The sequence below is a fragment of the Herpailurus yagouaroundi genome, unplaced genomic scaffold (assembly GCF_014898765.1).
Source record: "Herpailurus yagouaroundi ecotype Mexico unplaced genomic scaffold, PumYag 195, whole genome shotgun sequence".
NCBI lineage: Eukaryota > Metazoa > Chordata > Mammalia > Carnivora > Felidae > Herpailurus > Herpailurus yagouaroundi.
In genome coordinates, this window is record NW_024412426.1 from 10,916,898 (window position 1) to 10,933,771 (window position 16,874).

Below are 16,874 nucleotides of genomic sequence, written 5' to 3' on the forward strand. Positions count from 1 at the left end.
TAAATAAATAAATAAATAAATAAATAAATAAATAAATAAATAAATAAGAGACCCATGTTGTCTACTCCATGCCCCCAAGGAGCTCATCCTTTCCTCTATCTGGCAAGTAGAGTCAGGGCCTGATTTAGTCAATGTAGTCGGAAGTCAAGATTAGTCATGGCTGAGTTACAACTTTAGTTATCTCCATTCTCTTCTAGTTTCCGATGTCTTGAGAATGGAATCAGACCTCTCTCTTCCTGAGGCCTTTGTGATTAGAGCTTGCTTGCTATTTTCCAGTCCCTTCCCTAACTTCTCATGCTGTCCCCTAAATGCAGCATTAGTCCTATAAAGGAGAGTTGGTGAACTGGAGGGACTGGTGTCCCTACAGACTTCAGTCCACCATGCTAGGTCATGTGTGGCTCTTACAGGTATTGATGGCTTCTTTTGTCAAAGTGAAGTTGCTCGCCTGTGACTGGCTTCCTCATCTAGCCACTGTGCCCACACTTTGCAATTGCCCTCAGGGATGGAAGTGGCTTATCTCATGTTCTCTACTTACCTGAGAAGGACTCAGTTCTCATTAAAGTGTATTTCCTCTAAACTCTGTGTTCACATTTCTTTTATGCCTTTAAAGAAAAATGTGATATTTTTTAAAAATTCAGGTGTTTTTTCTTTGTTATGGTAGGAATGGCCGTTTTTGAGGTCTTCTACATTCTAATTAGAAGTAGAACCTCCTTCTGCTCTTCCTTTTGAATAAATAGTTTTGAAAAAAAGTACACTGCCCTGATGGTCATTTCTTACAATTCGTATTTTTAACCTTTTTCATAGTATACAGTAGGGGTCAGCAAATCTTTTCTGAAAGGGCCAAGTAGGAAATATTTAGGCTTTGTGGACAAAGTAGCAAAATCGTGGCTATTGTGTAGATACTTATATGACCATTTATTTAAAAAAAAAATTTTTTTTTTAACGTTTATTTATTTTTGAGACAGAGAGAGACACAGCATGAACGGGGGAGGGTCAGAGAGAGAGGGAGACACAGAATCGGAAGCAGGCTCCAGGCTCTGAGCCCAGAGCCCGACGCGGGGCTCGAACTTGCAGACCGCGAGATCGTGACCTGAGCTGAAGTCGGACGCTTAACCGACTGAGCCACCCAGGTGCCCCAATGACCATTTAAAATGTACCATTTAAAGACAGAGGTCATTCCTAGCTCATTGGCCATGAAGAAACAGATGACTATAGTTGGCCAAGTTCTGGTGTGGAGACAAGTGATAAAATAATTAGAATGTTTTGATGAATAAAAACCAAGCAAATAGCAGATACTTTCAAGAAATTCTAGGGAGTTCTTTGATACACCATCTACCACGGTATCTACAGTAGTAAGTACCAAAAATGATTGTGATCTCTCAAGACCAGGTAAACTTTTAATTAGTACAATAGAATTGCATAGTAAACTTTAGAAAAGTATTTGTCAGAAATATATTTAGCCATATGAAATCTTTGTTCAAAGCTTCATTAATTCATTCTGCCCAGATATTCTACTACAATATTGGGCATTGGGCTAATGTGTTTATCTTCAGCACTGAAAATGGGTACAGTCCAATGGAAAACAGACACTGAGAGGTATAAATACAAGGTAGCAATTATAGTAGTATAGGTTTGCACAAGGTGCGTCTGTAGGGTAAGATACATGACTTTGCCTAGATGTTGGGGAAAGGTGACAGGGAAGACTTAAGAGAGAAGATGATGTTTTGCTAATTCCTGAAAAGGAATTAAGATTTTGCCAGGTAGACAGATTTTATATATCCAATAAATTTTGCCTGACAGTTATGCTTAACAACTGAAGTATTACCATATTGTTGACTTGACTCACTCAAGGTCGTTTTAGAAATGGCTTGACTCTGAGGAAAAAAAGTTAGAAACACATTCCCTCCTTATATCATTACATGCCTGTGAACACTTAAATGAGAGGTAGTAGGTAAGCAGCCTTTAGCAACTGTTTTCACAAACCACTTATCACTGGGTGACATAAAGTGATTAAGTGATATTTTAGCAAGAATAATTTAGTTCCAGCTTTCTAAAAGTTTATTGCTGTTTTTAAATCACTAAATTCTCCAGTCTCTATAATGTTTTTTTTTAATTATAATTATTGTAGTAAGAATGCTTCAAAGCAGAGACTTTTCTTTTTAGATTGTTTACAGATTTAATAGCTAATAAGATGAGTGAAGAGTGACCATAAGAATTTTTACTTAGGGATGGGAAGTAGAACTTAAGGGGATAAATTACACTTGTGCTAAAGAACACAAGAGTATTGAGTTATTTATGTATTCACTTGTAGCATGTTAATATGCCAGTAAATCTTTTTGCAATTTCTGGAGAATTGGTTAGCTTAATGAAAAAAACAACTGATCATTTTTTATTTGCCTTTTTAAGAAAGCTCCTCTGGAGGATACATTTTACTGAATTATTGAACATAGGCTTTATTGAGTAGGTAATAAGGATTTTTAGTTTGTGGTAAACAAAAGCTAATAGAACTTTGAAGACCTAGATATTCGATTTGGTACATTATTTTCCATAGCAGGCAAACTGAAATCCTTTATAAAATTGATGCTTGATATATAACCTTATAAGAAAAAAAGTTTTATTCCTCTCTATATTTTTCTCTTAGCTTCTGTTAAGTATCAGAATACATATTGAGAACCATAAAAATATTTATATTCATATATAATAATTCCAATCCTTGGAAAGACCCAACAGAAACAACTAACCTCATAACCACATCTTTGTTAGTACCCTCCTCCCCCTAAAAGGCCTCAAAGAACTTTATAGAAATAGGGGGATTATTGGGTAAATTTTGAGTCAATAGATACTATATAGCCATTTAAAGGTAGAAATGATTAATACCATGTAGAAACTTGGAAATGTTTATCGTAACCTTTTTTTTTTTTTAAAGCAAACCTGAATACCACATTGTTCTGCCATATGATACCAAGTTGGAAAATTGGACAATGAATGCCCAGGATCCCTAGACAATGTAGACTCACTGAACACTGTTAGTACCCTATTCTGTAGGTTCCAGAATGCAGTAATTCTCTCATGTATGATGATCAGGAGAGACGGGTAAATACAAAAGGGACTGAAAGATGGCTTTCAGTAAATGGCTCTTAGTTGCAGGATTTTCTGTATGAGATGGCAACTTTAGATGTTTATATTTGAGCTTTCAGACATTTCCTGAGTCAGCACTGTGGATATAATGTTATTGACTCTCTCTTCCCCAAGATTTTACAGTGTTTGATCTTATTATTAATTGAGTGACTATGAATCCTAAATGTATTATGGCTTTATTTTCAGGATAAGGGAGATCTTGAAGGCATCTCGAAAATTGCAAGGTGATCCAGATTTGCCAATGTCTTTTACTTTGGCCATAGTGGAGTCCGATTCCACAATAGTCTATTATAAACTTACTGATGGATTTATGCTGCCAGACCCTCAGGTCAGTTTTGAGGCAACTATCAGTAAACAGTGGAAAAAAAAAAAAAGAAAATTATGACATGTTTTGAAGTGTGAATCAAGCCATTCAACTTCCTTTGCAATATGAAAATTCAAGGAAAAAATGACCTGATTTTCACACCTCAGAAAACTGGCTGTTTTGTTTAAAGTAATATGTTCCTAGGTTTCACAAAAAAATTAGATTTACTTATTCTTTGGAGAATTTCATCATTTCCTAGAGTACTTTATAAAGTCATGATATTATTTGATAATTAACGTGGAATATAAAGGCTTATAAAAGTTTCAGCCAAAAGAATACATCTTTAGAAAATCTTTAGAAAATGTTAAATGGGTTGGCATTTTGATAGGAATATTTTAATAAAGTAAATATGTTGTATATGGTTTCTTTATATATTTTGTTGGTGTAATTGGGATAATTACATTAAATATCTATCTGATTTTGCTTTTAAGTTACCTTCCATACTGGGGAAAAGGTCCATCCTGATCTTTTTTTTTTTTTTTTTTTAATTGCAGAATATTTCCCTTAGAAGATGACACCTATTCTTCCTGATGCTTACTTTGGGATTGGATTTGAGATCCGTCAACCTGATTCATCCTTTATCTCAGAGATAGTTAGGGTTGACTTAGCTGGTCCCATTCCATAAGTTTTTCTTTTTGAGGAATAAAACTTTCCCAGATAGAAGAATTTTTTGTTGTTGTTCCTAGGTATAGGATAGTTGCTCTAGAACTTTCTTATCTGGAGACAGTTTAATTATAGTTATATACAAATTTATGCTTAGGATGTGTTCAGAGGGGTAGAACACATGTGTTTCTTCTGTCTCCCCCACTCATAGCTGCCTCACTGTTCGTTGCCGCCACTGCTTACACGTTGTTGAGACTGTCACCTTTTTCTTATTCAACGCACTTAGTGCCTTTTGGCCACTACAGCTAGCCTGGAATGGCATTTCATGGACACCTTGACATCTGGAGAGTTTGCTCAGTTTACTTTTAAATCCCCAAGTTTTCTTCCAGTTGGTTTTTATGTGGCAATTACTGTTGACTTTACACCAAAAGTAAAAATATGCTCATTCCAACCGTAAAAGTACATGCACAGGTGGATTAATAGGGACCAGAGAAGTGCTACCTATGAAAGTACGGGGCCTTGCTTTCCATTCTTATTACCACTGCCATTATTGTATCCTGGCTAGAATGTTAGAGAGATGGTGAGGGACAGTGCCAGCCATAGAAACATCTTTGTTAAGTAGACCCAGTTATTCCACTTTTGTTTAATACCTCCCAATTATGTTGCCTAGAGTATACAAAATTATATGCACAAAGATATTCTAAGTGGTATTAGTTGTAATAACCCAAATTGTAAACCACTTAAAAGTTTAAGGCAGCGGTCAGCAAACTTTTACTGTAAATGGCCAGAAGGGAAATATTTTAGGCTTTGCAGACCATATAGTCTCTCTTAAAACTTCTCAGATGTGCTCTTTGTAGTACGAAAATAACCATAGACAGTATGTAAGTAAGTGGGCGTGGCTGTGTTCCAATAAAACTTTATTTACAAATGTAGAGCCATAGTTTGCCAACCTCTGGTATAGGGAAATAGTCATTAAACAGATACAGATAGCCAATATATCCAATGAGTGGTACGTTGTGTACTCATTAAACATTAGTAGTGAATATAATGAAAAACATGAGAAAATATATAATTAATGAAACAAGATATGGAAGTGTATGAATGGGTAGGACCATGGATGTAAATAACACACCAAGCATATAAAGAAAGGGTGACAAATTACTAACTGCACTTACAGTAGGGTGACAGAGCAATAAATGGATGACTTTGTCTTCTGTTTTTCTTGTATCACTTTTATAATAACAATGTTTTAAAATAAAATATCTTGAGATCAATATTAGTCATCTATCATTGCATAATAATAGTACCACAAACTTAGCAACCTACAATAACATACATTTAATATCTCAAAGTTGGGTTCTTTGTAAGGCTGCATTCAGGCCAGTCTCATCTGAGGCTTGACTGGGCAAGGCTTCCTTGCCTTCCTCATGTGGTTGTTAGCAGCTTTCGATTCCCTGTGGGCTGTTGGACTGATGGTCTCAGTCCCTAGTGGGCTGCTGGCAAGAGGCCACCCTCAGCTCTTTGCCACATGGGCCTTGCCAGCACAGCTGGTTGTTTTCCTCAAAGCCAGCAAGGGAGAAAGTCTCAGCAAGATGGATCTCATAATTTTACCATGTAATCAGTGTAATGTTACAATAGATCCTGTCACGTTGGGCATGTTCTGATGGTGAGAAGCAAGTCACAGCTAACTACACTAAAAGACAACAGGAGCAAGAATGCAAAAGTGGCAAAAAGGAGGAACGTTATAAAATAGTGTAAAGCATCGTTCTTGGTCTGTAGTCATTCCTGACTACTTTCCTTTGATGATATTTGAATTTCACTTTTATTCTTGATGGAAAGTCTTGACAACTCCTTCAGACTCCCTCTGCTTTCCCAGAAGGTCTGAAAATGCACCCGTTCAAAACAATGTGTGTTTCTGTGACTCCAGTTGGCAATTTGTAGACCTAAGGATCCTAAGACAGTTTATGATCTATTCTTAGGGTCTCTACCACTTGATTCCGTTTGAGCCTTCTCGTCAGAGTGCTACAAAAAAAGTCTGCATTTTCAGAAAGAAATGTGAGGCTTAATGAATGTTAGATTTGTATGTCAGATCTGGTAACCAGTGAGCTCTTAGGTGTCCACAAGACCAGAAGTATCTTCTGGGGTTAACTCAAAGGAGCATTCCCACAGAAACCTTTCAAACTAGGCCTTGATCATTATAATAGAGGATGGCTTCTCTATTTCAGAATGTCCCCTTCACCAAAGGGATACAAAGGTTGTACTTCAAAGACTCTTCTATCCAAAGCCTGCCAGATACCTGCTAACATGAATAATGGTTGAGAACAGTTTGGAAAGGGAGACAACCCAGATGTGTCAGTCCCATTTGACTGAGAAACTAGGTAAAGGGTTTTCTTCTGTATGATCAAATTAACTGTGTGATTGCAGCCGCTTTCTCTTGTTAGATTTTGGGCCCCGTAAGAACACAGCAAGGAACCGTGTCTTTTTTTCTTTTACATCTGTGTATCTCATCTCCTTCCACAAACTCGCATGTACTAGGCTCTCCGTAAATATTTAGTGAAAAATGAATGCAGATTGTAGACTAGTTTAATTATAGAGGCTTACTTTTTTGCCTCAAGGCAAACTAAAGGGATCCATTTGGACACCAGAGGGCAGTGCTCAATAAGCACCAAATTTTCAGGCGCTGGGAGTAGGTTAGCTTCAGAAATGGTGCTCTTGAAAATTTCTTTTCAATCTGTGGGGAGTAGACATAAATAAAAAATATAAATAAGTTTTACGTGCTTACATCCCCCCTTTTCCTTTCTGGCCTGCCTGTAAAATTATACTCTACTGACATTAAATATGTGACTTGATTCATGCTTTGTGCAAAATGTAGATCTATATTGAAAAATAAAAGCTTGTTTGGGGCAAGGGTGGGGAGGTGGGTGTTTTTCCTAGACTATGGTTTTATTCATAACCATATGAAGTGACACATTTCCTTTTTTCCTTGCAAAAGCCTAATTTATCAAGGTCCCATCACATAGCAAGAGACCCCAGCTCTGAAACACTCACTGAACTGGCTTATAATGTTGGTAAAAGACATAAATTGCTGCCCTAATAAACACAGACTTTCCCTATAAGAGGGTCCTCTCTATGTGGGAGCAGGAACGGGGAAAGGGCATTGCTGACTTCTCTCCAGTGCTGTCTTGGCCTTTGTTCTTTGGAGTCCCTAGTCAGTGAGCCCTCTGTGCTGGGATGGATCAGTGGAACATTGGCGAATCTAGATCCAGTGACTCCAGACTAACCTATTTTGCTTTCCAGGGCGTGGGCCTCTCTAGATGAATGTGTTCCTAAAGGTGAAGAACATGAGGGCAGAGGCACTTTGGAATTCTAAGCTCTGATGAGAATAGCAATCTCTTACCAAGTTCATGTGACCTGCATTATTTTTTAACTGAAACTTTTATATGCCTGGAACCAAATGACTTAACCAAAAATTTCTGATGTGTCATCTTTTTCTGAGCATTTCTGTTCTGAACTCCTCTGTGAGGTCACGTTTTCCATTGCAGCCCCAGCAGGAAGCTTTTCACTAGTGCAGCACAGTGGGTCTTGCCAGAGCTTATAGCTCCTCTATATAGAAGCCCTTTATTCCTCCACCACACTCTGTTTACTGTGCAGAATGGTGTTATATCTGAACAGTTAGTACAATTTTCTTTTCTTTCCAGACTGATAGCTGTTCCATTCCTTACCACTCTCACTCTTGCAACCCAATCCTTTTAATGATCTTTGAATAAGAACTGCTTGTGCTCGCTAAGGACAGAGGATGGAAAATCATGTGACTTACTGGGCAGGTGGACTTTTAAAATGTTTTGGTGGATTCTGAGAAATTGAAAGCCAGTTTAACCAAAATCAAACAAAAGTTGGCTTTTTAGGTTTTGGGGTGACTGAATGGAGGTAATATTAGGAAGTATTTCCTTAAAGTCACTCCATGCATTTATTAATTTATCTTCAGACATTAGCTGGGCTCCTTCTGTGTGTCCGCAACACTAAGGTAAATGTGGGATACAAAGGTTAATGACATATGACCTGTTCCCTCAAGGAACTCAGATAACCAATTACAACTCTCCTTAACCAAAATTCTGAAAGGATGTCCGTAAGGGAGGAATATCTGTCATGCAGTGTATGAAGTTTATGCATTTGACTTTTTTTTTTAATTTTTTTTTAACATTTATTTTTGAGACAGAGAGAGACAGAGCATGAACGGGGGAGGGGCAGAGAGAGAGGGAGACACAGAATCGGAAGCAGGCTCCAGGCTCTGAGCCATCAGCCCAGAGCCCGACGCGGGGCTCGTACTCCCGGATCGTGAGATCGTGACCTGAGCTGAAGTCAGACGCTTAACCGACTGAGCCACCCAGGTGCCCCACATTTGACTTGATGGTGAAGGGGTTCAACAACTTTTGGTAAATTGAACAGTTTTCAAACAATCATTGTATGTATATTATTTGTCCCAAAGGACAGAACGTCCCAAAGGTAGCATACAAAGAGATCTTACACAGTGCACCTCTAAGGACTTACTATCTGGCCAGAGAGGAGAAAATCCATGTGTATAAGATAATCTGAGAGCATTCCAAGGCAGTATTCTATATAAAGGCTAAGTTTCAATTGCATAGCACTTTATTTATGACCAAAGGCTTCTGTACTCTTTATTTTGATTCTCCCAGCAGAGCTGATGTTACGTACTTGTTGTTATTAACTTAGTATCCTCATTTACTAGGAGGAGAAATTAGTGCACCCAGTAGCTAAGCAATGGCTTCGTGTAGTAGTAGCAAGTGAGTGGGCAGTGAGGGTGAGAACCAGGTGTCCCAACACCCAGCTCACTGTTCTTTTCAGGATGCCATGCTGCCTGTTTCTTGTGTGGTGCAGAGACATGTATTAATGTCAAAAAAAACCTCTGGGGAAGAAAAACAACTCTAGTGAGTCCTGGAGGGAGTTGGGAAGAGATTTAGGGATCACTTATATTAACTTCTTGTACTCTTGAACAAGAGTGTCAAATGTCAAGCTATTTGTGGATAATTTGGAAAACCATATTCAGAGGCAATATATTTACAAAGTTTTATTCCAGAGAATAAATACATTCATGCCCACACTGTTTTGCAGGCAAACTTAAAACAGTATTTAGTGTTAAGTGAGAAAGAGTTCAGGAATGTTCCCTGCTTGTTGGAGCTAACTTTTGTGTTGGTACAGAGTAGACTCTAGGAACTTTTAAATGATCGTTTCACACTCAGTGAGAAAGGGTCTTGCATCTTAAATATCCCCCAGCTCTGCTTGCTGTTGCTTGAACGCCTATTGTAATTCTACTTCTTAATCATGAAGCTTTGATCCAACTTGACAAACATTTTTGTAGTACCCCATGGGTGAGGCACAATGCTAAGATTTTGAGAGACTGTAAGCCCAAATATCTTATTATTAGATTGAACAGATAAAATTAATCAGATAAATTGCTATAAGAATTTCTAAATTTTTATTCTTAGTATCTGTACTTACTTCATTGCAAACCGGCCATATTTTATGGATACCATAAGTGTGCACACCACACTTTGAGTAGCGTGTGTTCGAGCTCAGGTGAGAAGTGATGAGAGCCCTAAGCTCAACAGGAACCCAAGTGTATGAGTCAGGATGAGCTAGATTATGATGCTGTTGGTTCACGGCCGAAGGATTTCCCGGGGTGAAATGCAAAACTGGCCCCCATACACACTGGGCAGGGAGAGAACAGAGAGAGGCAGAGCACTCCAGATTGGTAGATGGCAGTTTTAATAAGCAAGGGATCTTAAATCCAAGGCTTATCTTGGGTGGCTGCAAGATAAGTAGATCTCCTCTCCCACTCTGCGAAAATCGTAACTGGCTTCAGTCACATGTATCGTTTGGATCGTTTCAACAATGCATTGCTCTGTCAAACTTGCATCCTTGAAAATGGCTTCCCTGGTGGGAATGGTGGGCAGAGTGTTCATGCCAAGGACAGGGGAGAGGGTGAGGAGCCTCTGATTACCTGGTCCAGCTCTTGGGTCAACCAGTGGTCATGCCCTCTTGATGACATGCAGTAATAACCAGTGAATTAGTTAAAAAAGGTTGATTTCTCGGTCACATTACACACCCATTGGACACAGACTTGGAGTCCTTACTCTGAGAATCAGGTCAGCAGAGCCTCTGCCATCTGAAATGTTGTCGGTTCCAGCGGCCGGAAAAAAGTGGTGTAGTCCCACATATTGCAATTAACCACTTCCACCAAAAGCAACATCCCCTCTGCCCAGCTTTCATTGGCCAAAGGGTCACATGGCTGGCCAAGATCAGCCTCAAGGAGGAGAGGAAGTGCAATTCTGCCACGTTCCTGGACTGAGATAGAGAACAGCATTTCCATGTAACGGAAAGGGGAGGAGAGATAGCGACAAGGTAGGTTTAACAACTGATTGGCTGTGGAAACAGGGGAGGAGGAGGGGTTAACCTCATGCTGTTCTAAGTTCCTTGACCTGAATGTGAATGAGTTTCAGGTTGCAGTGGGAAGACGGGGACATTGCAAGAAGCACTGGACACCAGGCATCACAAAAGTGGGAAAAGGGGCAACTTAGAAGGCTGACAAGGAGAGGAGAGCTTGGAAGACACTTTCCCCACCATTCTGCTCAGGTTCTAGATTTAGAATCTGAGCTAAGAAGGGAGATATTGTAGGTATCAGGAACCTAGGATCACTGTAGACCTACTCTTCTCTCGCGATGTCTCATGGGCTGTTACACAGGATATGTTGCCTGGTCTTCTCTTTATTTCTTAAGAATGAAAAAAAAAATGTGCCTACCATGTCAGGAGTATAGTTGAACCCTGTGAGAATTTTTCTGAAGGAAGCTGGTTAAGCGTGGATGTATAGATGGGGCTGGGTTTGTGACAGAGAACCCAAGGGGGCTTCTTTTCTGGGATGGATAATTATCAGGAGGAATCATGAACCTGATGTATTTGTACAGATCTAGGGAGCTGTCAGAGTGCATTAGCATGGGATGGGGAGAGAAAGTTGGGGGGTAGATAACCAGTCCTCAGGGTTTCTTATCAGTCCATGCTGCCATCTGCTGTCCTGCTCACATCACACTACAGTGACTGTGTCCCACACAATTTACCACTGTGTCCTCCCAGCCCCGGGCCACAAGATCTTTCAGTTCTGAGTCTGTCCCATCTATTCCTCTTGGGCACTTGGAAAATATTTTGTTCTGTCCCTGAACTCCATGGGCATATGGGGGTAACTTGCAGGCTGTTTTGGGTCCTCTTCATCTAGATACACGTCCTCAGCCAGGCAGTCTCTGCCGTGTCCCCAAAATGCGGGGTAAGTGACCCTAAGGGCCTGGGGTCTGTGAGGCTTTCCCTGAGCCTGGAGGCAGCAGCCAGAAATGAGAGGCTGGGTGCTGGCCACAGATTGCCCTCACAAAATGAGGGATTTGCCCAGTTTCCTGGACTATCTATTGTGTCTCCTCTACACCAGGGACTCAGTCCAGTGAGGTCAGGGCAGAGGAGACAAACATAAGCCTCTTTAGTGACCCATTCAAGTGTCTACCTTTTCTGCTTTTACTCTCCCTGCCATTCCCCACTCCCCACCCCCCAGTTTCATCTTATCTTGGGATTAGAAAAAAAAACTATAACCATTTCCAGATCTATTTATCTTCCAAACATACTGTTTTTTACCAAGATTTCAGGTTTTGAAATTCAAAAGGCAAGAATTTGCCTCCTTTGTTCTGTAGTCTAATCCCAGCCCTGAGGCAGTGTGCCAAGAAATCCTGTGTGGGAAAAGGTTCACAGGTAACAAGAATTACTGAGAAGGGAAAACATATCATTTAATATATCAAAATAGTATCCTGTGACATTCACAAACAGAAGGTGTTCATTATCATTAACACACGTATTTATACTCACAAGAACTATTTAATTTTCCGAGTGTACATCTTATTTTACCCATCAAACCACATCCTACCTGTCAGTAGTGCAGTACTTGGCACAGAGTAGGAGCTCAATAAATGTTTTGTTTGATGACGTCCAAATGTTCAGAGAGGGACTGCTCATCATCCAGTCCTATTCCTGCCCATTCTAATGACAGGACATGTATTGGAAGCCTCTCTGCCCTGTGAACCCCATGTAGAAAGAGGAGCCCTAAGTTCCTTGGGGCATCAGAGATCTCATCGCATGCTATATGCTCGTGTAAACATGCTTATGCTATGAGATCCGTTATATTTTGATCCCTTGCCTTAGTTAATTTTAGGGATCAAGATGGGGATTTCTAAACAAAATATATCTGCCTGAAAAGCTTACTTAATATTTTATTACACATTCTGTTCTATGCTAAAGCTGTTCATTTTCATTTAACCATTCTGGAGGGGAATGAAGACATGCGAACACTGCTGAATTTAGAAATCCCTCTTAGAAATGGTAATTTCCTACTCAACTATAAAATTATGGTGATGATACTTCTGTTGATGATTTTAGAGGGGGATACTGCAGTTTTAAATGCTTTTTTTTTAACATTCATTTTTGAGAGAGAGAGACAGGGCATGAGCAGGGGAGGGGCAGAGAGAGAGGAAGACACAGAATCTGAAGCAGGCTCCAGGCTCCGAGCTGTCAGCACAGAGCCCAATGAGGGGCTCGAACCCACAAACTGTGAGATCATGACCTGAGCTGAAGTCAGATGCTTAACGGACTAAGCCACTCAGGCGCCCCTGTGATTTTATAAAGGGGCGAAAACTAGTTACCTCTTCTCTCATCCCCTATTAGAAAATCTGGTTCCTGTAAATATAATCACGTAGGTGTGCTTTTCCTGGACTGTACGTTGTAATCTTAATCCTTCAGGCTTAAATGAGTATAGTTCCTCCACTTTGGGCCTTGCCATTGCACTTCTGCCAGATGAAGGCATCAGTGCAGGCACTACCTGAGATACGGTCTGTCTCTGCATTTTGGTGCACCTGTAATTGAGAAGTCTGGCTGCATGGACCCTGTGTCATCAATACCTACATCACTTGCTCCCACCTCTGCCCATTTTTTAAAAAACGCCCTCCATTCTGGGCTTTAGATAATCCATCATCAGAAATGTGCTCCTTTGAATTTTTGAGGCTCAGGAGGATTGGAAGGCAGAGCTGACTTCAGACCATCCAGTGGGAGATGGTGATGTGGGAGGGTTACGTAATCTCCTTGAGCCTCAGTTTTCTCATCTGGAAAATGATGGACAAAGTATGTCCTTCTAGGTTGTGTTTTCCTCACACATTGAGAGGATTGTGTGGGGATAAGGGGAGCCTGATGCATAATAAGCTATCAGTGTTCCTCACCCACCCCCCTTTGCGGTCTCCAAGCCTTCCCATTGAGGTGCACCTTGCCACCTTAGGAGGGAATACATGATAACCAGTTGAGGGCCAGGTTCCAAGAAATGGAACCTAGATGTGCAGGAGGGTAAGAAGGAGGTACCAGATAAAGTAAGAAGACAGTAAAGATAAACTCTGTCTTTGGAAATTTTTATCAGCCCTAACCCTGCTGCTGCTGTAGCTGTAGCTGCTGCTGCTGCTGATGGTGATGACAACGACAATTATGATGATGATGATAAAATTTTTTGGTCCCATTTTGGGAACCCCTTTGAACTTAGATAAATTGCACAGGAATAAGACTCGCTATGTAGCTGGAAGCTTACAAGTAAGGGAAATTTCCACTGCAAGGAAATTGTATCGGGACAATTCATGGAGTTTCAAACAACCAAGTTAAACTTAGCTCAACACAGCACAAAAGCACATTGAAAAATTCCCTCTAAAGAGAAACTGGACTGTTCAGGGTGGGTTTAAGTCATGGGACCTGGCATGGAGCCTTCTGTTGATGGTGAGGATTGGGCCTCTTCTGAAGGGATGAATAAATAAAGAAACATGAAATAATAGCTAACAACATATCTATATAACATGCTTACATTAGAGTGCAGGATGTAGGGTGTATTTTGCTCCCTTCTGTGTTCCCAAAGCTTGTAGGAAGGACGGTGCCTGACACATAGTGAGGGTTCCAAAAATATTTGTGGCAGGAAATAAAAAAATGAATACATCTAAAATAACGTCAAGTGATGGTGATACTTGAAGAAAGTAAAGCAGAATAAGAGAACAGAGTGCAACGAGAATGCAACCTCAGGTGGGATATCAGGAATGGCTTTTCTCTACAGACAGCATTGGAGCGGAGACCAGAATGCAGTGAAGGAATGAGCCCAGCGAGTAACTGGGAGATTAGCCTTATAGACAAAGGGAGAGCAAGTGCAAATGTCCTGAAGTGAGATCATGATGGATTTTGCATTTCTAATAAGCTCTCAGTTGTTGCCAGTGTAGCTGGTCCACGAACCACACTTTCAGTAGCAAGTGTTCAAACTACAGCTTGACCCTGGAGTCAGTAACTAAAGTGAGGAGGTCCTGGAACTGAGAAATGAGGTCACTGCATGAGAAAAAGAGGATGAAAAGCTGCATGTGCAAAATAACCCTATTTATGTAAAAAATATATGCAAAAATGGATATTAAAAATATTAATAGTGTTTTCCTCAGTGAGATCACATTTTAGGTAATTTAAATTCTCTTCTTTTTAGACTATTGCAAAATTTCTACCATGTGTATTTATCAGTTTTGTATTCAGAAAAAAAATTTATTTTGGGGATGCTTGTGTGGCTCAGTTGGTTGTCCAACTCTTGATTTTGGCTCAGGTCATGATCTCATGGTTTGTGAGATCATGCCCCACATCGGGTGCTAACTAGAGCCTGCTTAGGATTCTCTATTTACTCTCTCTCTCTGCCCCTCCCCCTCACTCTCTCTTTCTCTCTCAAAATAAATAATTTTTTTTTTTTTTTTTTTTTTTTAGAAAGAGGCGTGAGCAGGGCAGAGATGCAGAGGGAGAGAGAGAGAGAGAGAGAGGAGAATCCCAAGCAGTCTCCGTGCTCAGTGCAGAGCCTGACCAGGGATTGATCCCATGACCCTGGGATCATGACCTGAGCCAAAATCAAGAGTCAGTCAGTCAACTGACTGAGCCACCCAGGTGCCCGAGGGAAAAAAATATATATTTATTTATTTTTATTTTTTATTTTTAAAAAATGTTTTTCAATGTTTATTTATTTTTGAGAGAGAGAGACAGATCATGAGCGGTGGAGAGAGAGAAGGAGACACAGAATCTGAAACAGGTTCCAGGTTCTGAGCTGTCAGCACAGAGCCCGACACCAGGCTTGAATTCGGGAGCAGCAAGATCATGATCTGAGCCAAGGTCAGACGATTAACCAACTGAGCCATCCAGGGGCCCCTGAAAAAATTTTATTTTTAAATTAAAAACAGGACATATGTCTTTAGTTAAAACTCTGATTTCAAAATGTACACAAAATTTTCTAAATTAAAAATATTAGTATAGACATATGAGAATTGGCTGGGGTTTGTTAGGAAAGTCTTCACAGAGGGGATGATTTTGAACCAAATCTTGATATCTAAGTAAGTGAAACCTAAGTGTGAGCTCTTAACAACTTCCTTTCTTATTTTCCTTTCCTAATGTGGGAGTGGGGAGGGTATGTGGGGTGCGAGTAGTGTATTAGTTATTTCTTGCTGTGTAACAAATTATTCCAAAACTCATCTGCTGAAGACAGCTAACATTAATTACCTTACAGTTTCTGTGATTTAGAAATTTGGGACCTGCTTAACTGGGTGGCTTTGACTCAGGATCTCTCATGAAATTATCATGAAGACATTGGCTGGAACTGTCGTCCTCTGAAGGCTTGACTAGGGCTGGCCAGGGGATCCAAGATGCTTGGCAGGATGCCTCAGTACCTCGTCATGTGGAACTCTCCATAGGCCTGTGTGATTCTCTAGAAAGAGATGTGGCAGCTGGCTGCACTCAGGGTGAATGATGTGAGAGAGAGGGAATGGAGGAAAGAGAATGCCTTTTATAACACATGTGACACTTTGGCTTTATTCTGTTCATTCATAGAAGCATGTCACTAAGTACAGTCCAAAATGCAGGGGAGAAAAATGAGAGTTTACCTTTTGAAAGGAGACTGTGCATATGTTTTTAAACCACCACAGGTGGAATGGGCTGTGATAGTTCAAGGGCATTCTAATTTTCATTTAAAATGAACTGTATAAGATTATAGAACACGGTGGCCTGCTTTGTTAGTCATTTGGCATGCCTGATGTTAGCAGAGTACCAGGTGGAAAAGATGAAGGGTAGAAAGACGTGGTGAGGAAAACATCTAGAAGATAATGTGAACCACAATGTAATTTTAAGTTTTCTAGTAGCCACATTGGAAGATATCAAAAGAAACAGATACAATTAATTTTAATAATATGTTGCTAGCCCAGCATATGCAAAATATTCTTTTACATATACTCGATATAAAAGTTATTAATAAGATATTTTACATTCTTTTTTGTCTTACTAGCCCTTTGAAATCTGATATGTATTTTATATTTTATACTTATAGCCCCCCCTCAATTTGGATTAGCACTGTTTCAAGTGCTCAATAGCAACATGTGGTTAATGGTCACCATATTGGACAATTTAAGTCTTGAGAGCTAGGCCAGAAACCAGTCACTGAGAAAGTACTTTGGGCAGAATCCATCATGCAAATAGCGGGCCCAATAAAGGACTTAAGCTGAAGAGTAATATGATCAGACTTCCTTCTGTTTTATTTATTTATTTTTTTTCAACGTTTTTTATTTATTTTGGGGGCAGAGAGAGACAGAGCATGAACGGGGGAGGGGCAGAGAGAGAGGGAGACACAGAATCG

At 40.0% G+C, this 16,874-nt stretch overlaps 1 protein-coding gene across 4 annotated transcripts in view; it reads left to right on the top strand.

Annotated features, from left to right (window-relative positions):
* Nucleotides 1-16,874, top strand: part of TSEN15 (tRNA splicing endonuclease subunit 15) — a 98,314-nt gene that overhangs the window by 25,288 nt on the left and 56,152 nt on the right. Inside the window, exons 4-5 of one of the 4 annotated variants that reach the window (XM_040446571.1) lie at nucleotides 3,325-3,466; nucleotides 3,997-5,379. The exons of the other annotated variants lie outside the window; for them this stretch is intronic. Coding sequence (XP_040302505.1) covers nucleotides 3,325-3,466; nucleotides 3,997-4,017 — 163 coding nt within the window. The 3' untranslated portion in view covers nucleotides 4,018-5,379. Of the gene's footprint in view, nucleotides 1-3,324; nucleotides 3,467-3,996; nucleotides 5,380-16,874 lie in introns of those variants that run through there. 4 annotated transcript variants of the gene reach the window in all.